Genomic DNA, 25,106 nt, shown 5'->3' with positions numbered 1-25,106 from the left:
CACAAAATCACAGTTAATATTTAAAATGAAAATCAAAACTGTTTTTGATCTCATATTTTTATTTTGAAAGTAATTATTCAGTAGTAACCCTTAGAGATCTAGTAGTTAGTAGTAGGTAGTAGTAGGTAGTTAGCTCAAGTAAGAAACGAACTGATAGAGTATAGGGTTCGATACCATTTCAGGCAAGTATATTAACTGATCGTCTCTGGTTACACAACAATAGAAAATCAACTGAGTCTCGCGTATATCTCCGAAATTTAAAAAATACTCTTACTAAATAAATACATCATAGCTAATCATTGACATAAATGACTGACGGCAAAGGAAAAAGCCGTTGAACTCAAACTTGGACTCAAAAATCTGAAATCGCCAATTCTTGAGCAAGCATGATGATTAACGCTCACTCCTTCTCTGTATGAGAAGAGGCCTGTGCTCTGTAGTAGTAGAATAAAAAGGCTTGATTAATCATTACTTTACTTTGAACCTAGACTTAATAGATGGTCGTTTAGAGGTGAAATTCTAGTAGTACACGAAATAATTGCCTTAATTTCGTCAAGTGTTACTTACTAAGGATTCCTATAGAAATTAATTAATACCTACTTCATTATGTTTGGTAATTGATTGAACTTAGTCCCTAGAAGTAAGAACAAAAGGCCACGTGACTGAACATGGAAAATCACGTGGTCGGCACTTTGGTGATTTTAATGTCACGTTTGTTTCATATTGTTTAGTATTTCATAAACGTTACATAATAGGTACCTTATAAAAAAGGTCCGAATTGTTGTCTTCACGCAATAACGTTTTCATTACCTATGTTCTTAATATTTCCAAAGTTGAAATCAAATTGTCATATATTACATACACACGTTACAAGCATACATCGTACTTGCTAACCTTTCTCGGCAGTCGGGTAAAATGGTGAAAGACTTTTTTGTGCTCACAATAAAATGACGAGGCCCTATAGTATAACTAGTATTAAAATAGACGATAAATACACTGTCTGCAAAATATTTGTCCAGTGCAAATACCCAGCTAAAACGTGTATTATTCAAATGGTAAAAAATGGGTTCTATCCATATTAATACGTGAATCCCTTGACATGCATATTTAAGCAGTTTTCAAAAAATATTTACGAAGAGCAAACAATTTTATCAAAAGATTTAAGTCGTTTGAAATTCAGTATTTTGAAAGTATTGAAAAGGTTTCTGATATTAATGTGAATATAATTCATTCAAATAGAGCGAGTTAATACGTTTGTGGGTAATCTAGCGTGATAGCAAATACTGGAGAAAGTAATACGAAGATTTTGGAACAAAGTATTTAAATGCTTTTAACTTATTGCTTTTTTATCTTTTTATTTTTCTGTTTTCTGTGGGAAATAAAAAGCTAAACAATAAAAGGGCTTATTGTATTCTGTTTTTGTGTTTTTATAATCATAAAAAGTTATGAGATTTTGGTTTATTTAATAATTAAATAATTCTTAAGAATACTCTTATGAACATTAGTTAACTTAAGCATTATAACAAATGAAAGTAACTTAGTAGTAGTACAACTGTAAAAGGTCTAAATATTTGAATGAAATAATCTAAGTTTACGTTCATGATCTAAAGAGAACCTTTTCAAAAGAGAATTTTCCAGTCTAATTATTACGGGAAACTAGACTTGATTTTCCTGCAGAGTCATTTTCTAAATTGGATAGCTGCGACCCATTCAAATAACTTCTTTAAGCAAAATCAAACTTCAGTGGCCATTCCATTCTTATGAAGAAGATTTTTTCAAATTAAAAACCCCAGCTTTATAACTTACAAGAAAAAAATGAAACTGAAAATTAGTTTTGAAAATGTTATCTCAACAAAGCTAAGAATAATTTACGAATGAAAGATTATCTTAGAGTTTCGGTTAACGAGCCTTAAAAAATGTGAAATCGATTAATCATACTTTTAGGTATCGAATTTACTTTTATTAAAAGTTTTAGACCACTGGGTAATGCTAAACTTAGAGCTAAACTACTTAGAGCTAACTTAGAGCTAAAAGTATTTGCAAAAATAACTTGATATATCCAGTAGGTATTGAGTTGAAAATCTGCGAAGTTTTGCATTAAGTATAATAATAAGAAAAATTCAGCGATTAAAAAGTACGTTCACAATGCAGGCAACAGGTTACATACCAAAAGACTAAGACGTAGGCTGGCAATACAATTCTTTATCTACCTTCAGAGTAAATCCCAGGACGATTCAACTAGTGGTCTATCGGCATTTTTTGCACTGATCGCAAAGTGTACTTGTAAAAGGCAACAAGTAAAGTTTATTATCTACTTTACTTTTATTAGCTACTCTTAATTTTATTGAAATAGATAAATACTCAAAAAAGATAATTTTAATGGTTAAAGCACCTGCTCTTTAAGATTGTTTGGGCTTTATTCTATATCGGGCCAGTACCAATGTAGCTTTTATAAGTATATTGACATTAGTGACTGATCAAATGACGGAAAACAGTGATATGATACCTGGACTTGGAGTCTGAAATTGCCTACCCGCATTGAGCAAGAGTAATGATTAACGCTCATTTCTTCTCTATGTTAGAAGAGGCCTGTGTTCTGCAATGGGACAGTGGAAAAGTGGGCTGATGATGATAAAAAATATACAATAAAGCGTGATTTAAAGATTATTGCCAGAATCTTTTTTTCTACAACCAACAAATTTTGTTCCACGTGGTAATAATATTTATTATTTGTTTATTTATTTGTTTATTTATTTGTTTATTTAGTTATTTGTTTATTGCTTAACCTAAAAGTCTATAGAAAGTGAACCCGATTTTCTTAAAGAAAATTGGTCAAATAAGCAAGCTATAAGCGTGAAATTAAAAACCGTTCATTATTTCCGAGTTAAATAGTTTCACTTTATTGCAATCTCATGTTCGCTTTCAAGAAATTCTTTTATAATACAAGATACTAAAAAATCTTTCGAAAATAATGTATTGAGAGACTTTTTGCTAAGTACTTGAAAGCCATCATTTAACTTTAATATAATTATACAAATGTATAGCAAAAAAAGAGTCGCATTAAAAAAAAACTGGCCTTAAAATAAACCAAACATTTTATTTCATAAAATATCATCATTTAAAAACAAAATATCACCCCAGATTATCAATGACATTTTTTCTAAAACCTTTTCCCACTAATCTGAAAATACCTGAACAGATATAATAATCCCATTTGGCTGTCACATCATTTTATAGCTGACTCTCAGAAGAGCTGCTATGTTGGACCCGCGTCCTCGCGAGTACCCAAAGGACCGCGGTCCAAGCATCTTTGTGAAAAAGATTTATTTTTCTTTCATAGGTGAGCTTTGCTTTCAACATTATTATTTTTAAAATATTTTTTGGAATATCCTTTGTAATCCTAATAAAGAGGGAACATTTTTTTTTATGGGTTTGTACCAAAGGCTCTGAGACTACTGATATGCTGAAAAGAATCTTTTACACTTCTGAAGCTAGACTATCCCCGAGTAACACAGGCTATATTTTGTCCGAGTATGAAAAGAAGTTCCATCGAGACACGGGTGAATCCGCAGGCTAACGGCTAATATAAAAACAAAAGAAAATCACCTATTGTTTCGCTAAAGTAATAACTTTACCCAACCGAGTGACATCAAGACAGAGATATTATGCTTAAGTATAATTTGATATTATAATATTTATATTGTCATACATAAATATAATATTTTCTGCATGTAAATGTATTATTCATAACGGTGGCTTTTATACTCAGAGACAATTGCTTTTGAATTTCAGATGGCGTAAAATCTTTTATGAATTTGTAATGTCTTACGCGTTTAATAATAATTTCACTGTTTTCATAATAACTTTATAGCTATGTATTAATAATGATAAGATTTTAAAATTTTGTTTAATATAAATAAATGATAAAAATGATTAATATAATAAAGGCCAATTTTATTAGTTATCTTAGAAATCAATATGGCAGTTTGACATACATATTTTCTATACAAAACTGTCAATAAAGTTATCTGGCGATTGAAAAATCGTTCTTAAAAATAAAATATCGAGTAGAAATTCAATCTTACTGCAATACTACGCAGTCAATATAAAGTAGTTTTCAAACTAATTGAAGAGTAATTTTAATTAATCACCTACCCTAGCCAATCAGAAACTAAAGTTCAGATCAATTGACGATGACTAACTTTCTCAATCACTATGATTGATTTTGTTTACAAACAATTAATCTTTGACAGTGCATAAAACATTAAATATCAATTTAATTGAATTGTTTATCAATTAGTTATTGTTCCATTTCATCATAGATGTTTGTTTTGATTAATTTAATAGAATCCGATAACTAATTAAATTAGAGACAGCCGCTGATTTTCAAGCCATTTATAATTTACTATTTAGCATTAAGTATAATAATAAGAAAAATTCAGCGATTAAAAAGTACGTTCACAATGCAGGCAACAGGTTACATACCAAAAGACTAAGACGTAGGCTGGCAATACAATTCTTTATCTACCTTCAGAGTAAATCCCAGGACGATTCAACTAGTGGTCTATCGGCATTTTTTGCACTGATCGCAAAGTGTACTTGTAAAAGGTAACAAGTAAAGTTCATTATCTACTTTACTTTTATTAGCTACTCTTAATTTTATTGAAATAGATAAATACTCAAAAAAGATTAATTTTAATGGTTAAAGCACCTGCTCTTTAAGATTGTTTGGGCTTTATTCTATATCGGGCCAGTACCAATGTAGCTTTTATAAGTATATTGACATTAGTGACTGATCAAATGACGGAAAACAGTGATATGATACCTGGACTTGGAGTCTGAAATTGCCTACCCGCATTGAGCAAGAGTAATGATTAACGCTCATTTCTTCTCTATGTTAGAAGAGGCCTGTGTTCTGCAATGGGACAGTGGAAAAGTGGGCTGATGATGATAAAAAATATACAATAAAGCGTGATTTAAAGATTATTGCCAGAATCTTTTTTTCTACAACCAACAAATTTTGTTCCACGTGGTAATAATATTAAAGCCGATTTAAGGTAACTCATGTGGCAACTTAGTGGCATTTTCCTCGGCGAAGCAGCACAAGTAGACACACTCGGGAGAGACATTCATATTACTTAAGAGTTTCCTCTGTTGAGGAAATACCAGGAAATGTCTCATGCCAAATCGTCCGTTATTTTGTAACAAGATTTTTCTATTTATTTTGCATGATTTTTTGTTGCCAAAGTTTTATATGAAACTAGCTTTCACCGGGATTTGTAAAGAACAAAGTTTCAAGTGCGTCTTGTGAGAAGTACTTCACACATCTGGATAAAAAATTGCTTTTTCAATATATAGGCTCTCTGGCTATAGAACAATTTCCCAAATTGCGTTTACCATTGTTATTTGTTTATTGCTTAACCTAAAAAGTCTATAGAAAGTGAACCCGATTTTCTTAAAGAAAATTGATCAAATAAGCTATAAGCGTGAAATTAAAAACCGTTCATTATTTTCGAGTTAAATAGTTTCACTTTATTGCAATCACATGTTCGCTTTCAAGAAATTCTTTTATAATACAAGATACTAAAAAAGTAACGAAAATACAAAGTAAAGTAATGAAATTGAGGGTTTTTTTTGCTAAGAATTTCAAAGCTATCATCTAACTTTTAAATACCCTATAAAAATTATAGCAAAAAAAGAGGTGCATTAAAAAAAAAACTGGCCTTAAATTATACCAAACATTTCATTTTATGAAAAAACAGCATTTAAAAACAAAATATCACTCTGGATTAACAAGGACATTTTGTCTAAAACCTTTTCCCACTAATCTGAAAATACCTCAACAGATGAAATAATCCCATTTGGCTGTCACATCATTTTATACCTGACTCTCAGAAGAGCTGCTATGTTGGACCCGCGTCCTCGCGAGTACCCAAAGGACCGCGGTCCAAGCATCTTTGTGAAAAAGATTCATTTATCTTTTGTAGTTGGGCTTTGCTTTCAACTATATATTTTTTTAATATTTTTTGGAATATCCTTTGTAATCCATACTAAAGAGGGAATTTTTTTTTGTTTACTTGTTTGTACCATCAAGGCTCCAAGACTACTGAACTGATTTGAGAAATTCTTTCACAATTGGAAAGCTGGATTATCCCCGAGTAACACAGGCTATATTTTGTCCGAGTATGAAAAGAAGTTCCATCGAGACACGGGTGAATCCGCAGGCTAACGGCTAGTATAAAAACAAAAGAAAATCACCTATTGTTTCGCTAAAGTAATAACTTTACCCAACCGAGTGACATCAAGACAGAGATATTAAGCTTAAGTATAATTTGATATTATAATATTTATATTGTCATACATAAATATAATATTTTCTGCATGTAAATGTATTATTCATAACGGTGGCTTTTATACTCAGAGACAATTGCTTTTGAATTTCAGATGGCGTAAAATCTTTTATGAATTTGTAATGTCTTACGCGTTTAATAATAATTTCACTGTTTTCATAATAACTTTATAGCTATGTATTAATAATGATAAGATTTTAAAATTTTGTTTAATATAAATAAATGATAAAAATGATTAATATAATAAAGGCCAATTTTATTAGTTATCTTAGAAATCAATATGGCAGTTTGACATACATATTTTCTATACAAAACTGTCAATAAAGTTATCTGGCGATTGAAAAATCGTTCTTAAAAATAAAATATCGAGTAGAAATTCAGTCTTACTGCAATACTACGCAGTCAATATAAAGTAGTTTTCAAACTAATTGAAGAGTAATTTTAATTAATCACCTACCCTAGCCAATCAGAAACTAAAGTTCAGATCAATTGACGATGACTAACTTTCTCAATCACTATGATTGATTTTGTTTACAAACAATTAATCTTTGACAGTGCATAAAACATTAAATATCAATTTAATTGAATTGTTTATCAATTAGTTATTGATCAATTTCATCAAAGATATTTGTTTTGATTAATTTAATGGAATCCGATAACTAATTAAATTAGAGACAGCCGCTGATTTTCAAGCCATTTATAATTTACTAGCCGTTTCCCCGCGGTTTCATCTGCGTCCCGTGGGAACTACTGCCCGTATCAGAGTAAAATGTACTCTACTTTACGTTACTTGGGAAGAGTGTAGCTTTCGAACTGTGATTTTATTTTTTCTCAAAATGTTTTCTTTTAATTATACTAGAGGTAGTATTGTTAGGTGTAGTCTTCCATGAAAATGGTGTTCAGTTATAAATAGTTTTACAGGCGTTTTAGTTTCAGGCTATAAAATAAGCTGTCAAAATAAATAAATTGAAACGTTAGAATTCTTTTGTAACAGTTTTTTTTTTGCATTTCTTATAGTAAGATCAACCGCTTTTTTTTTTCATAATAATGTAACAATTTTATTTATCATGACGATTATTCACGTATTTTCTCTATTGTTGGTCAAAGACATTAAGTCAAGTATAATGTTTATAACTATAGTACTAGAGGATACAAAAAAAAAGTTTTAATGTAACCTAAATTTTGAGTTGGTTAAAATAACAATTAGAAAAGAAAGATTAGCTTACTTTATAGGCCTAAACACCTAAAGTTCTTAGTCTGAAAGTCTATAGCTTGCATTGTTCCAGAGTAAAAGCTCTATAATGAAGTATTAATACAACGATACTACTCACAATGACGCACAATCTATTGTTAATGGTACACGATTAACAATTGAAATTGTAATGAATGAAATTAATTGAAACTTGACACTTGCTACTGGATTTTAAGTCTTATTTTTAGGGTGTTAAAGAAGGATTTTGGATGGCATGTTTAAAAGAGTGGTGTAAAAGGTTTTCTTAATATAGAACGATTGATTGTATTATTAGTAGGTATAAGCTGGAAGGCCTAAGAGTATCCACACTGTAGACTAAACAGTTGGCCCGATGATAGTTGTTTTTTTTTCTTTGAAGAAAATCGTGAACTCAATCAAAGTTTGAATTGGTCTGATGCCGGCCAAATACCAAATCATGTTATTACGTGCATACGACCATACATTTCTATACAGATTTATCAGCCTTAACAAACTAACGGCTGAAAAAAGTTTGCAGTCTGAAAAAATACTTAGAAAATTCTTACATTACTGCCTCGTTAGCTTAAAACAGGCGTTTCAACGTTTTGATGACCAGGGAAAAAAGGTTATTGAATTTTTCCATTAGTAGATTCTTAGTGGAAGCATAGAAGCTGGGTATTATGCTCTGCTAATGGTATTACGGTTGCTATTACTATGTAATACAAAGGGCTGAATATTAGTAGGGGTTTAGTGTTAAAAGGTTGAGCAAAAGTTGTCTTTTGGGATTCGTAATATGGTCAAATATACTTTTATTATTGAATTTATAAAGATTATAGGCTGCTAGTGTGATAATATCATTTCCTATTTATCAGTAACAAGTGAGTATTTGACACAAAAACAAAATTGTAACATTAATAGCACTATATAGTAGTGAACGGAATCTCACTTCCATGTGTCAAAACAGAAATAAGATTGTTATTAACACGTCGCTAACATTCACACGACTTGTTCAGTGACAGCAAAAACATATCCATTTCCTACAGAGTACGTTCAATTGAAAAAAACAAAAGAATATTGTTTGTTATACAACCTTGATCCTTCACATCCTTGTCATCTCTTTGATAGAAAACTCCTTACTAATATTCTAAATGCGAAAGTGAGGCTGTTTGTGGCGCTCTCACGCTAAAACGAATGAACAGACTGAAATAAAATTTGGCTCATGGGTAGGTTGTATCCTGAAGAGTACTTTTATCCGAGTTCGGCAAGAAATTTTCTCAGGACACGAAAGAAACCGCTGGCCGTTCTAGTGTAGTATAAAAATAGTCTGTAGTAAGTGCTGGCTGCCTGCATTCAACAGGCAATTATATCGGCTCGTATAAATGAGCATTACTCAGCCAAGCGTATCCCGAGCCAATCAAATATACATGCTATAGGTAACGCAAAGATATTAAATGTACTACATATACGCAGCAATAAATAGGTATATTAATCAAGAATTAAAATTTAAGCCTAAGTAGTATATTATATTGCATTTTATATGTGTGCACTGTAATTTCTTTTAAGCTATGAAAAATTGATCAAGATTTTTCGTCCAGAAAAATTATTATCGAACACGGCTAATTTCTTCAAACGTTGCTTCACGCAAGTAACTTACTTATCCACTAAACGATTTCCCGGGAATCGAACCCGAGATAGTACAGCACAGTAGACAGGTTTGGTGACCACTAAAAAGCGGATTATTAATGAGAAGTAATTACACATAACAACAAAACTATCTATATTGAATATCGACTGTTATACTTATTTCTCTTACAATATAAAGATATTAGCAAGCTCGTAAGATAGCAATAACAGTTAGATATTATGATAATGTTTCCGAAAGCGAACCAAGTTCTATATTGAGCAATAAGGATTACGAATAATATCAGCCATGTAGAAAATAATCTGCCAAATGTTAATATGAGAATAAGTAAATAATATTTGTAAGAACAAGGTTTTTCTTGCGGCTTTACTTCTGTAGTATTTTTTTATTATTTCGTACCGTGAAAGAACTATAACAATAAATGGGGGTGTAATTGTGCAATTATCGGCTACATTTATCATTAAAAATAATTTGGTAACGTTTGTCTTGTTTATCTTTCGTTCTTGATAATGCAGTAATAAATATTTTATATTTACGTTATTGGATACCTACTTAATTTATTGGTCTTTTGGTCTATACACATCATGCACAGTTTCCGATAAGCCCTATAGATAAGCTCCTTCTTTTATATGCCGATGAAAAAATGTATCTTTCCAGGGTTTCGATTGTCTATGGGAAGCAATAATCGCTAAGCATTAGGCAAACATGTTTTTTTTTTCGTCCACAGAATGCAGATTCAGTCCTCATAGACGGTTCGTGCCAAGTTCCCGACAACTTGTACAAGGCTATCGGGTCTATCATATCGTTCTACATACCTCTTGGCGTGATGCTGCTGACGTATGCGCTGACCATCCAACTCCTGGCGCGGCAGAGGAAAGGGTTGGGTGCTGGGTGGGCTCCTGGGTGGCTTGGAGCTCCTCCTATAGGTAAGGAGACTTTGTTTACTAAGATTTAACTACAACTATAAGTAAGCAGGCTGTAGACTAAACTGTTTGAAGGAAAAGTCTTCTTAGTCGGTCGATACCTGCTACCATACATCTCTATATTAATAAAGAGCTCGATCAAAATACCAGCCGACTAAAAGTCTTTAACTCTTAGGATGTAGTTTGGTACCTTGTAACATCACAAGTTATTTGTGAGTTAGGGCATACATTTTTCAGTAGTTTGTAGTTTTTCATACAGATTTGATAACACTTTTTTGAGTTTTGACTTTTATAAGAAAGTATTTTACATGCTAGGTTCAAGAGGTATCCAATCTTACTACAAGATGATATAAGATTTGTTCCTTCCTTATCAACAAATGACAATCTACAGGTTTTTTATATTTTGGATGACTTCACTAACACTCTTAAACGCCTATTTCTTTTGTGCCGCTCCGATATCAAAATATACACGTTCCGACGTATATTTTTGGCTCAAATAAATTGGATTTCAAATCCGAAAACCCGGCTAAAATATCAGAGTCCTTAAGGTCTCTGCACACAGCGGGCGCGGCGCGACGGGACGCGGCGTGGCGGGGCGGCGACGCGGCGCTGGCGCGACGGTATCGGTCACACTGTGGGCGCGATCACGTCCCGCCCCGCCTGTATTCGTGTGCGTTGTATACGTGACTTGTATTCCCGCTCGGCGCGACGGCGGCGTGGCGCGACAGTTACCGTCGCGCCGAGCGGGACGGCTCTGTGTGACGTCGTCCGTAATATCTAGTACATTACAACTGCTCAGCGTCGCGTCGCCGTCCCGTCCCGTCGCGCCCCGCCCGCTGTGTGCAGCGACCATTAATATTCAGCTAGGAATAATACGAAATTTAACAATAACGTGTTAATTTTAGCTCTAGGGTTATTCATTGTCAGGAAAAAGGTCCCTAGATTAGAACGACACTCAATGAGTCAGTAGGCCTCATTTTAATGGGATTTAGATCTTAAATGATCTCTGATTGTATAAGCAGGATTAAAATTGATTGTCTGATAGGCGCTTGACGCAGGGTAGTCCAAGTTTTTTTTTTGGAAAAGCGTTGGGGATAGATAGCCTATGTTCAGCAGTGGACATCATTCTGACAATGAAATAATGATGATGATGATTGTCAATTATGGAGGCCACTGGGCCACTATCCATACTAAGTAAACAAAATATATTTTATAGGTAGCTATTTCAAATAATGATCATCTACCTAGTGTTCAAACGTTTTTTAACGTTTACTTTTTTAACTTTTTCAATCTTATATTCATTGCAATTCAATTCAATAGTCGACAAAAAAACTGTATAAACACTTCTTGTCTGTATTCTATGTAAGTTTTTCCTTTTACTCTCATTTCAATTAAGCATATTAAGTGGATTTGGAATGCGAAGCGAAAAGGATTGAAAATGCTTTGAAAAAAGTATGTTGCGTAATTTAAATGATCGTGTGTCCCGGATTTTCAAGATCCCAAAACGTTGGCTATCTTTGCAGAATCTCGAGATATTATAATTATGGGGTATAAAACGCTCTTAAGATAAATCCGTCATGTTCGATTTTGATTAGAGAGCTGATATACTTATGAATTGTTGGATCAGCAGTATCTGAGCTGATTTAAGGGTAAATGGAAAGGTCTAAAGCTAAAATCCTGAAAACTGAAACATCGTTATTATTGAATATAAAGTAAAAAATGGATTCATATGATAAGCCAATAAGATAACCAAAAAAGTGTGAAACACCAAAGAAAACCACGAAAAAAAACAAAAAAAAAATTCAAGCACATAATATTGAAATTGAAACTGTTAACGAAAATACCTTATATTTAAATTAAAACTGTCAGAAACCCATACAGAATTCTTCGCATCAATAAAACTCATTTCACTCGATGACTTGCAATTAAAAGGAGCAACTTGTGAGGTATTTCGTAAATTTTAACTTAACCGAATTTCGCGGTGGCAAAGTTATTCACCATCAGAAATCTTCAATTAATTCGATCTCATTACAATTTAATCTATACTAATATTATAAAGCTGAAGAGTTTGTTTGTTTGTTTGTTTGTACGCTCTAATCTCCGAAACTACTGGTTAGAATTGAATAATTCTTTTTGTGTTAGCTTCCGTCGCGTGTGCAGCTTGAATGGTTATAGCTACACAGAAAAAATGTATGACGGAAATGTTCTCCTTAAAATTATGTAAAAAATATACCATGACAGTATATGTCTATCTTTTATGGTTGGCTCACAATAAGACGTTTAACTCTCGATAGCCTCTCTTTGCACAAAGTCCAAATCTAACGCGGACGAAGTCGCTGGCAGAAGCTAGTTTGATTATAAAGTTGGTTATGAAAATATTGAGTTTGTTAGGCTGTTAAAGACAGGGGGAAATGCCTTTAATATTGAAGAAAATTACGATCTTGTGGCAGCAATAACCACGGTTTATGGGTGAAGTTTGAATAAATCAGTTTTAATTTTAAAGTTGAATATTTTGCTTGCTTGATAAAATTTTGTCTTATGTAGCTCATAAACATTTGTTTATGAGACCTATATCAAGACACCTTGAAAACACAGCCGGTTAGCCCTTTTTTTTAACGACGTCAAAAATCATCATATTATGACTCCTTCCGCTGTGGGTTAGCAGCGGTGAGGGAGTGTCAGACTTTTACTGACTAAAAACCGTCGTGTTCCGTCGTAGGCCTTTTTATGTGCCAGGGCCACGATATCTCTTTTGAACAACCCGCAGCAGCCGGTTAGCCCTAAAGTAAGCCATTAATGAGCTTTTTAAGGGTGCTAACAGAACTAATAACTACATAGGTAATATACTTAGCACATCGTCGTTCGGTTATTTCAACCGAAAAACTGCTAGACAAAGGCTAGACTTCACCACTTTGTCGCGGTTTCTATCTTTAATATAATTTCTATAGAAATCGATTTTCATAACCGACAAACAATAAAACTAATTGAAATGAATTTAAACCTCACACCCAAACACCTAACTTTAACACATAACAAACAGACAAAAATGTACCTAACTACTCTCAGCATACAGCCACTTTCACATTGACACATTCGATGCAGGAAATTGTATCGTAAAACGTTACCACAATTTCCGTACGTGTATACCCGACTATACTGCAAGTTGTGTGCAATGTAATCATGTACCCGGATATAAGTGTCGCGGGTTACCGTAAAGGTTTTAACCGGGAAAAGGCTAGCTTTTGTCTCTGTTATAGTTGTGGAAAATTGATATTTAAAGTTGGAAAAAAGTCGGTTGGTTTTGAGTTGAACACGCAGCGTCCCGTACGATGCATACAAACAAATACTACTTCAATGAAAAAATATAAAACCAACCTTTACCATTTGGAAAGCTACGTGCCCTATATATGTAATGAGCTGTAGGCTTAAACTTACTTTACCTACTACAAAAAACGAAGATGGATTATTTTGATAAACTACAGCCTCAAAATTTTGTTCACTTTAGAAGAAAGAAAAATAAAAAAATAAAATCAAGACTCTAAACAACTTTCACTGACGAGCCAATGTGCAGTAAAAAAAATGAAATAACGTAACTGAATACCTATAAACAATTAGAAATAATAAATTAGTTTTTTTTTATTCCATTATATAAAAGTAAAATCATTATTATCTGATTAAATCTTTAATCCGTTTGAGTGACATAATTTTGACAGTCGTCATTCATTTGTCACAGCAAACCTCGTTGTATGACCAAGTTGTTACGAACCAAAAATAGCCACAGACAAATATTAATCGGATAAAAGCTTTTTATATTTGATATGTGAAAGCAAACCCATATGTGTCCTCTGAAAGGGTACTCTACTGACATTTGCTTCGTACAACGTCGAATCCGTATAAATTATTTAAAAAAGCGGTTTTTTAAGTAATTTTTGTTTGTATTGGAATAACGTGAATGATGTTTTAGGCATTTAATTTCTAGTAAATTCTTTATACTGCGTTAGACACCATACTTCGACTTTTTTTCTTCAGCTTATTTCTACCAAACCTATCCCTGCCTTATCATGACCGAAATTTGATGCCGAAATATTCTATATATGTATCTGATAATTTACAGAAATATATAATATCAGAATCGGCGAGGCTTACAACCAATGTTACTATTATCTACTATGCAAAACAACAAATGCATGGAATTTAGGGAAAGGCCGTAAGTAACAACTTTTATCTATCACTCGTTGACATTCCATCCCCATCATAAAAAACACACATAAAACCCGAACCCTTTCCGCGTAGCTATTAAAAACCGTGTTAACCCTTCAAATCGGGCCGATCAATTTATCCGCGCATCGTTTATGTAAATGTCTTGTCATTTAACCAAATGTCATATTGCGCTAAATGCCTCGAATCATATGAATACGACCAAACATGTAGGTACGACTATGTAGGTACTGTCGTGGATATTAATGGTACTACGATTTTTATACCTTTTCAATTTTGTAGTGCAATACAAGCTTGAGATAAAGTGACTAGAGATGAACTATGGTAGGTGTGACTGTATGAACAGTGAAACGGGAAGCCCAAGTTTGAAATTGAACGTGAAAATTCATAATAAAAAGTTCTGTTAAGAAAACTGACATTTATGCAGTCGGGGAAAGTTGTCGATGATAAATCATTCAAATATTTTTAATACTGACTTTTGTACCTTTTGACCAATTATTTTGATGAGTAAAATACGAATAGTCGCAAGAGACTAAACCATTAATGTCCTCGACAGTACTGACATATAGGGTTGCTTAACGAGGTTCAGGGTTCATTTCTCACAACTAAAGTTTTGCGGGTAGGCAGGTTTTAGTTTGGTTTTCGACTGCCAAGGGTACAAAATCCTTCAAATTGGTCGTGCGGCGACGACGGCGACGGCGCGTTTGTCGTCCGGTGCACGGATGTTCACTTGTTTTCAAATAAAACCCGTGGTATGGAAACAGTGCTGTCGTCCTGTCCTATGAATATTTTGGCAGTCTTTACAACCAGTCTTACCAATGGCATGGCATTGGGTTGCCCGGGTAACTAATTTGAGGAGGTAAATCGCTCCTTGTAAAACACTGGTACTCAGCTGCATCTGGTTAGACTGGAAGCCGACCCCAATGTAGTTGTGTAAACTCAATGGAAATCAATGGAAATTTTGCCCTATCCTGTCGTAAATTATTTAGAATTAAAAAATCACAAGCCGAATTTCCCTGACTGGCCTGTTGGTGAATTCGGAAGGTATTTTCAACAAATATTTGAGTCAGTATGGAATTTGATCCCGAACAACGAATTGCGGACGCAAATATTCCATAAATGTGACCTTGAATTTTTAAATTAATACACCTCCGTTTTGTTCTAAATACTAACCTTTTAAAAACGCTGGATTTAACTGTAATGCCTATATTATGCGAACTTCTAAATGGCTACTTTCATGATGTTAAGTGGCAGCCTAGGTACATCAAAAATGCTCAATGATGCGTAAAGAGTTTTTGCAAAAATGTTACAGAAAAATTCTGACAAAGCACCTAAGTTTTGCAAATCCAAAGAACTACGCAAACATATTTGTTGACGCAACTATTTATGTACATTTTAAAATGCAACACGTTTCTTTAAGGCGGATCACATACTGCCAGTTGCCACGCACCGAACCGATATTACTTGGACCCTATAAATGTAGATCGTTTTCGACATAGCTTCCATATGAAAGTAAACTACATTGGTCTTACTACAAAAACTTAAACATCTGTCGAACACTTGTCTAAAAAAAGTGTGGCTGCAAAATGAACCTTATTTCAACGTCATAATCTGATTTTTTTTTAAACAAGTGTTAAACTGACGTTTAAAAGGTTTTATTTTCATTAATATATCGATAAAAAATAGCAAACCAGCTTTGTTTGGGGTGAATCTACAGCTAAGCTACAGTAATTTATAGTTCTTTACATTCTTCTTGTCATGTCTAAGACACTGTTTTTGCAAATAGCCAACGAAGTGCCGAGTGAGGGCGTCACATAGTGACAGTGTGTGACAACCCTTAGTAAAACTTTTCCGTTACATATTATATAGGTGGTTCGATTCATATGTCCCCGACACGGGTTAGGTTCAACCCTCACGGGAGGGGTTGCACTAGACTTATTGGAAGTCTAGTTTATAGCACTTGACTTGTGTGTTTATTTTGTATTGAACAGCACTTTATATCGGTCTATTTGAGTCTATACTTAGATTAAAAGGAAAATTAATGAAATAATTTCTACAATATTCCATCTGGTTGGAAAAATGTGATTGCAAAGAATTCCAAGTGAGATGACGTCAGACATTAAGATATGGAAAAAGAAGATCAAAAATAATAAGATTACGATTAAGAGTTCTCTAAAAAAGTATAAAATGTGTTGAATATATAGGTAGGTTATTCATTTATTTATAATATTTACCAACTCCTAAGAGCAATACCCTTACCTAACCAAAACAAAAACACTCTCGTATCAGGATTTAAAAATAAGCTCAATTAAAAAGCCCTTTTCAAAAGTTACTCTAAGGCCCAATGTAGGTACTACCACAAAAATGTGCTCAAAATTCAATTCCCCTGAGTACCAATAGTAGTCAAAATTGACATCTGTCATTGCAAAGGTCACTACGGTACAAACTGAACACTAACGAATTTCATCAATTTACCCGTCAGCCCTAAATGGATTGGCTCGACAAGCGATGTAAACTAATAGATTTTTAATGTTCCATTAACATTTTAGTGTTAACAGACTGCTTTTGTACATTTTTGTGGTATTGTTAAAAGGTTTGTTAAATGAAGGTACGCGTGATGGGTAACGTTATGTATAGAAGGCAATATATCAAGCTACTCCTATTTGCCAATTGAAATTGAATCTTATGCTTTAGTGATAAATTTGAAAGTCTATTTAAAAAAGACTTATTGTAGTAGTCTGATGTGCTATACTTTGGACGTGTTAAGTATACAGATCAAAAGAATGATTATTAGACTTCCTATATTTAGTGTGTAAGAAAGATTGACTACTTCAAACTTGTTGACAAGGCGGCTTTGGAAGGACAAAAAACCTCACCTAATATAATCCATTACTTTTTACCTTTTCATCATCCTTAGTCCATTACTCAATCCATTTAACATATTTTTTTTAATCTTTAGGTACTTCAACAAATAAAAATACCCTTTAAAAATCAGTCCACTCGATACTTTATGAAGGACCGAAGTGAATCGTGCTCACACATCAAAACGGTTCATTACAATAGCCTTGAACAACTATTCTAGGTTCAATAGGCCGACTGATCGACGCTCGTATACTTTATGTTGGGTCCACACGATACCAACTTCATACAGACATTCATAGAATTTTGTCTGCGCAACAATTCGGTGCATACAAAAGTCTGAGCCAATGATAAGTCTGCACAAACATCTTGTCATCATATTTTCACCGAGACTTGCGACTTTTACACAGACTTTTCATTGCTACTTTTTTATGGGAAATCATCAAATGACTCCTCCCGCTGTGTGGTAGCAGCGTGAGGGAGTGTTACACTCTTACCGACTAAACCCATCATGTTCCTTCGTAAGTCTTTTATGTACCAGTGCCGCAGTATCTCTTTCGAACAATCCCGCAGTCCCGATTCCATTTCCACATTAGATTTTTACAGAAATTTTAAGTTTGTACACTATAGTTCTTAGTCTGTATCGTGTGGGCCCATCATTATTCTAATCGATGAAAACCGAACTAAATATACACGCAATATCATTACTATTTTATCGAATAGGCTGGCTTTCGTTGCCATGGTAACAGGCGTAAATATTTTTATTGGACTATTGATATTCTAGACAGGAACGTAGGTAAGAAATATGTATGCTTTTTACTTGTCACCTTACTTACACATTATTTTTGACATAGTCATTACTCATACTCATATTATACTGTAGCTTTTTTCTCCTATTGTATCGGATTTCCGTCCTATCGGACAATTAGTGTGAAGGGATACAGAACGCATCTGTGTCCTATTCAAACTGTTTTACCCTATTATGTCATGTCCTGCACAGATCATGGCTGATTTTCTTCAAAAACAGCCACCGTGGCCAAATGTCCGTTTTAAAGACATAATGCTTATATCCAACATCACTCAGAAAAACATATAAAAGAATATTCATTGAATGCAAACCTGTTATATAAAATAAAAATCCACCACAGAGTATCGATACCAAAAGTTTACACACTCAATATACACATAAATAAATAATAGTTTAAAAAAACTAAAAAACACGCTTTTTATAGAAAAACGAACTAAAAAATAGAAAATAAATTTTAATGAATTTAAATTAAGAAAACAGTGTTAAAAATTTCAATGAATATAAATTAATAATAGTGTGAATACAAAAAACAAAATATTTAAAAAAAGCGTGGGGTGCATGGTGTCAATAGTTATAAATATTTTATTGACAGATATGAGTACAGTGATTTTCATTTCGATAATATCTTAAAAAGCACCCCACGCTTTTTTTAAATATTTTTTTTTTTGTATTCACACTATTATTAATTTATATTCATTGAAATTTTTAACACTGTTTTCTTAATTTAAATTCATTAAAATTTATTTTCTATTTTTTAGTTCGTTTTTCTATAAAAAGCGTGTTTTTTAGTTTTTTTAAACTATTATTTATTTTCTACTTTTTAGTTTGTTTTAAAACTATTATTTGTTTTGTAGAAAAAATTCTCTTTAGTATACAAAAATTTGTCAATATTAGAGAAAACGGCTAAAGATAATTATTGGAAATAAAAATTAACATCGAGTTCTGCCTTATCGACTGTAGAGAAAAATTCTAGAAAATTTTAATTAATTTTCTTACCTTATCGACTATAGATGAAAATTATATAAATTAACAAAAATCATATTTTGCAAATTGAAAAGCCTAGAAGTCGGTGTCTAATGGAGTTTCTAAGTTAATTTTGCCACCGACTTCTAGGCCGATGCACCTAAAATTAGTTTTTTTTTTGCTTTTTAGTGTTTTGGGAAGTCGGTTTAATTTTTTTGTATAAACGTTTTTTATTTAAAGCTTTTCAGTGATACGAATAGTTGTCACTATCCATACAAGTGGGAAGTTCTCATCAATACAAAGAATATAAGTCCAAACGAGGTATTTAACATATTCAGTTGTCGAGTTCCCTCGACTTTCTCTGGTCTCCATCATCAGGTCAGCTCCAAACCTTCACTGTTGCAAAGGTCTTGTCAATACAAATAATTTAAGCCCAAACACGAGGTAGTTTACATATTCAGTTGTCGAGTTCCCTCGACCCTCTCTGGTCTCCATCATCAGGTCAGCTCCAAATTTTCACAGTTGAATAGTGCTTTTAGGCGTACACCTGAGTGTCAAGTTTTTACCCTATGTATGCCTACAATTTTTGAAGGTTGCCCTCGATTTCTCAGGGTTTCCATCATCAGATCCTGACCTGATGAATATGGGGCCAACTGGCAGCTATTCCGAGTCGAACAAAAAAAGAATCACGTAAATCGGTCTATAAACCTCGGAGTAATCGATGTGTATGTGTAACCTCCTCCTTTTTGGGAAGTCGGTTAAAAATGGAATAATTTTATCAAATTAGTGTATTGTCATCGGTTCTCAATAAATCTACAAAGTTTGAACGAAATCTGGCCGTTTAAAGTGGGTCAAAATCGCGCCCAAAGAAGTCGGTTACAAACATACAGGTGAAGCTAATAAAAAGCGTGTAAAAAGTTGCCAGGTTATTGAAATCACCTACCTGTTGTAGACTGCCTTTCAACCGGCTCCAACAGTTTTCCCTCGCAAAAAAGAACACGGGAAAAGTTTTTTCAAGCTCCGTAAAGCGTTTAAACGCTTAATATGTCAGTAACCATAATCCTCACAACCTTTGTGTAAGGTTGGGATCGGTTTATGGTATTACTAGCTGTTGTACGCGGTTCTACTCGTGTCATAAGTAAAGTACTTTTAGCGCTATGAGCCTATTGTCATTTTAAATAATAATAATATAAAAAAATAACTGTCTGATACTGAAATCTATACTGAATATTATACAACTGAAAGTTTGTTTGAACGTGATAATGTCAGGAATTGCTGCTCCCATTTGTAACATAATTTTGGTGATAGGTAGCCCGGTATTGAGTAAAGATATGGGGTGATTTTTATCCAGGTACGTGAAGTAATTCCCACGGGAACCGCTAGCGGAAGCTAATGGGTACATAATTTCTCAAATAGAGTCAGTTTTTTCCGAGAAGGCTCGTTCAACCAAACAAATTCTTCAGCTTTATTCACCTACAAGACGTACAGACAAAACCACAATGCAACTGAATATAGTAACGAAATATCTTCATAGTTCACGAGAAATGCTATTCGATCTCTACAGACAGTACTGATTGATATTGGTATTCTATCGCAACCTGTGTTTCGGGATAGTCGGTACTCGAGTCCGACAGGAACTCGTATGATAAACTGGATCGATTTGTTTTATCGAGTTGTAGGAAGTTGAAATTGAATGAAGTGTTATCACCTATAGAAGTATTGAAATACATATATGCATGTTATATTGGTTCTTTAAGGCTTTATTGACGTTATTATCAATTTCTAAAGATAAACTTTTAGTTATGAACTACGAATTGTTCCCCGCTGTTTTATCCACGTCAGAAGGGTACTGTACCTCATATTCGGATAAATGTAGACTACGTGATATTGCCGTTAAGTTTCAACAAAATCCGTTTAGCAGTTTTCGAGTGAAAGAGTGATAAACATGCAAACAAACTTTCGCGTTTATAATGTCAATAACATAATAAATTATGGATAAATTAAATAAATGCTATCGACTATGACTTAACTTGACACGTCACATCTGTAATTAAATTTTTATTCTATGTTAATTGAAGCTCCATTATGAATCAGGTTCAATCAATCCCTCTTCATACGGGTATGACGGAAAAAATCCAATTCACTAGGTGATGTTTAATTTGATTGTTTTTTTAATTGTATTCCGATCGAGTCGCGTTTGTTTTTGGTTGTTGAGTGTAGATTAAATTTAGGTCATGTTAAGTAGAGACTTTACTGTTGAATTATTGAGAACGCGCTTATCTTAAGCTGCGTCTACGCTAGGAGAGCCGAGCACGAGCCGAACACAATTCGTCTAGTGTGGACCAACTAGAGGCTTGTAGCTTCTAACGAGCGCGCTGCGAGCATTTCGTTCGTGCTCGGCTGCGTTTCGCCTGTTGTCGGTTTTTGACGAACACAAAGGGATACAGTGATAATTGTAGGTTCGTTGTACGTCCACACTTGACGTCGCGAACGACAAGTCGAGAACGGCTCCACTTGTGCTTCGCTCGTGCTCGGTTCGTCTAGCGTAGACCCGCCTTTAGAAACTACATGATTGATTTGAATTCCTACAGTGATAGATAGCCCAATTGTCCAGAGAGACTATTAGGTACGTACTTAGACAATTTTTTTCCGGGTGCTTGAAGTACCGCTTGTATTTATTAGTGATATGATAAAAGATATTGCCTATTATGGTCTTATAGATAGTCTGATATATAAAAGTGATAAAACTTTGATGTTGATGGAAATACCGCTATTACGTATAGATAGCCTTACAGCCACTCAAAGCACAGATTATGGTCTCAGCAGTAAGCACATTAATATAATACATACTACCTATTTTCCCGTGTTTTCTATAGTAATATAATAGAGAGGAAACATTTGTTTGAAACTATTGTATCGATTTGAAAAATGTTGTTGGAAACCTACAATCTTCCCGAGTAACATAGGCTACTTATATTTATTAGGTATGGGAAGTAGTTCTCACGAGAGACTTGTGAAACCATGGAAAAATAGCTACTTTATCATAATAGGACTTAGGTCCGGTTGTGTGGTTATTGGCCATTCGGTTAGTTGGCGTTCGAATAATTTTTACTGTACAGCCAAATGGGACTAATATCTATAAAAATACGAAAAAGGGAATAGTAGTAATAGTGTCTGTCTACTTACATAACCCACGGATAAAAAAAGATACCCAGAAAAAAATCTAAAAACGGGCGTTATGACATAACACATTAAACTCGTCAAATCCTCTTACCCGGAGACTCGTGGGCGTCAAAATACGGGAATGTGGAGTAATCGGGGAATTTATCAACCCTCCGGCTGAGGGTTAAACCTTTTTAGTGCGATAAATGTTTTCATTAATATCCGACGTAATCAGCTTTGCGGAGTTTTCCTCGAGTTGTGTTAGGGTTAGGTCCGTCATCTGTTCTACGTAACATTTATCAAGCACGGGTATGTCATAAGGGTTATGAATATTAAAATTGTTGGCTACTGACCACAGTTTTGTCTGTGAGGATTTAAGGTTGTATAAACATTCTCCAAGCCTACAAATACATTAAATATTTAAATAAAACTACTTTTACGGATTTTATCGTCGGGATTAAATAATATTAATATAACGCGATAAAATCCGTAAAAGTAGTTTTGTTTAAATGTCTTATATTCGCGTAAGTGTCAGAAATCAATACATTAAATATCTAGCTGTTTTCTCTCCGTTCCGTCCGCGTCCAGGGAATGATTCTTACAAAATATATAGCCTATGTTACTCAGGAATAGTGTAGTTTCCCAGGAGCAAAATAATCTTTCACATCGATTCAGTACTTTCGGCGCCTTCAGGGAGGAAGTAAATAAACAATATTATCTTTATTTAATTAGATAAAATTATGTAAAAAGTTTTCTACCTAACAATGAAATGCTTGTCAATTTGGCTTCCAAACTACGTATAATCGATACTCTATCGATAACTTCATATGCATATCATTGGCGCAACTCGGTTATAGCTCTACAACTTGAATGACAATACAGAATTGTTTTCTGAATAGATACAGTTCAAATATTAATATACAGGCTTAGATGAAAAGTATATAAAATATACATACCTATGTACATGATGCCCTGTATACGGAATTTTATCCCCTCCTATGACTTTGAAGGCTTTTGATTTTTTTAATCCAATGTTGAAAATAGTATTCTTAGAAAATTTCAGAAAGCAACATTTAGTCTATGAACAGATTTTTTTGGGACAGTTTTCACAAGTGGCCGTTTAGGCCCACCTTCGGCTATTTACTAGCCTGTATAAGTGCTAACATATGACAACACACTGAACATGCATACAAACGTTCAAATTCGAAACACAAGAACATTACTCTTGTAATCAAAGACGGAAAAACTAAGAAAAGCCAGGCTTTCAGTAAGAAAAAAAAAAACTCGATTATCTAGAAAGCGGGGAGGCTTCCATCCGCTTAGCTACTGTTAGCAGTAGATAAACTCATTAGTGCTGTTTACTCTGTTTTCTTACTAACTATAAACTTGCTATTTAGTTATTTACCCTTCACTTCTCAATCAAATCAGTACAAGGTATTTAATTACCTAAAACAAGTTCCGTCAAAGGATCTTGTTTATTTTGAGTGATAAGTTTGTAACAAGGAAATTATTCAAAGGAGATGTTATTTCGCAAAATAGTTGTTACTTAGTACTAATTATAATCAATGAGCTGTAGAGTTAGGTTTAATAGTTGTATTCTGTTTCATCACAAGAAAATGATAATATTTACAAACAAGATTGTTTAAATTGTGGTTAGCAGAAACGGCTTTTTTATTTTTGTATGTCATCCTGCTAACTAAATTTGGTAGCCAGCATGTAACACACATAAATTTATATAAATCGACGATTAGTCAACCTCCAAAATGTCCTTACATACTTCACTGAAAAAGAAACCATAAAACTACTTGCTTAAAGTTCAATCTCCCTCCAGGTCGTCGCTGCACTTGGCGCAGGTTCCTGGGTCCTCGTGGCGGCACGCCCCAGCATTCAGCTGCTTCTACGGAGACTGAACTGCCACCTATTGACACCAGGGACCTGTGGATACAAGACTCAAGGTACAGTATTACTGTTGTGTATATGAATATTGTGTACATGTATATGTACTTTTTTCAGAGTCTACGGAGGTGCTGTCTTCAGTTTTGGAGGATTTTTTTACATAAAATACAATATTAACACAAACTTAATTTGTAACGGATTTGACTACCAGTCTTAAAAAGGGGTATCTAGTTATCCGGGTATCTAAATTGAGTAGGTCTGAAGATGCTACATGTGCATAAAGTACCTACTGGTACTCACCAGCAAGCGGTTTGACTGGCAGCCGAGAGATATAGTTGCAAAAAAGATTACAAAAATTTCAGATGAAGGCTATCATAATATAATATGTGTTTCATTAATGTCTCAACTAATAAAAAATAGTTATCAATATTTAGAGGCCTATTTTGTTGTAAAGTTAAACATCAGTTGTGGAATGATCAGGATATCGGTATCTAACATTCAAACGATATTAAGACATAGTAACATATAATGTAATAACAAAAGAAAAATATTAAATTAAAAATCAACCAGTTTCCAAATCAATAACGTTTCGTTCTATATACACACGTACTTCTTAGTTGGTAAATAATTAAGAAAATTTTTGATTAAATAGTTCGTTGGTACATGAAAATAGGCCTCTATAACATATCTGTTTTAGTACTTCAATGTATTCAAAATTTTACGATTGCATGCGAAACTACAATAAAATGAATGCGCATGATTTTAATGTCGCATGCTTGTAATTCATAATTGTTCAGATTCAGTGTTTAAATTAAACGTTTCGTGTATTTTTTACTAGTTTTTATTGCTTTATTGGTTAATCCGAAAATTTTGATAATTGTGTAATTTAAAATTTCTAACTGTTCTTTTATGCGTAGATAACATTTTTTTCATCCAAAACTACCAAAAAAAAACAAAAGCTTTAATAATCAGATAAATGATAATAAGATAAAATATCGAGTAACATAGATATTTTTGGCGTATAATTTCTCTTTGTTTTTTTGTACTCAAAAAAAAAAAATCTTAGAGTGTCTCT

General features: G+C 33.5%; 1 protein-coding gene across 2 annotated transcripts in view; it reads left to right on the top strand.

Moving 5' to 3' along the window:
- Nucleotides 1-25,106, top strand: part of LOC124640836 (probable G-protein coupled receptor No18) — a 120,346-nt gene that overhangs the window by 83,877 nt on the left and 11,363 nt on the right. For both annotated transcript variants that reach the window (XM_047178779.1, XM_047178774.1), the window contains exons 5-6: nt 9,930-10,128; nt 23,967-24,090. In XM_047178779.1, coding sequence (XP_047034735.1) covers nt 9,930-10,128; nt 23,967-24,090 — 323 coding nt within the window. The remainder of the gene's footprint in view (nt 1-9,929; nt 10,129-23,966; nt 24,091-25,106) is intronic.

The sequence above is a fragment of the Helicoverpa zea genome, chromosome 2, assembly GCF_022581195.2.
Source record: "Helicoverpa zea isolate HzStark_Cry1AcR chromosome 2, ilHelZeax1.1, whole genome shotgun sequence".
Taxonomy (NCBI): domain Eukaryota; kingdom Metazoa; phylum Arthropoda; class Insecta; order Lepidoptera; family Noctuidae; genus Helicoverpa; species Helicoverpa zea.
Note: the sequence above shows the minus strand (reverse complement) of the source record. Positions and strands in the feature narration are given on the sequence as shown.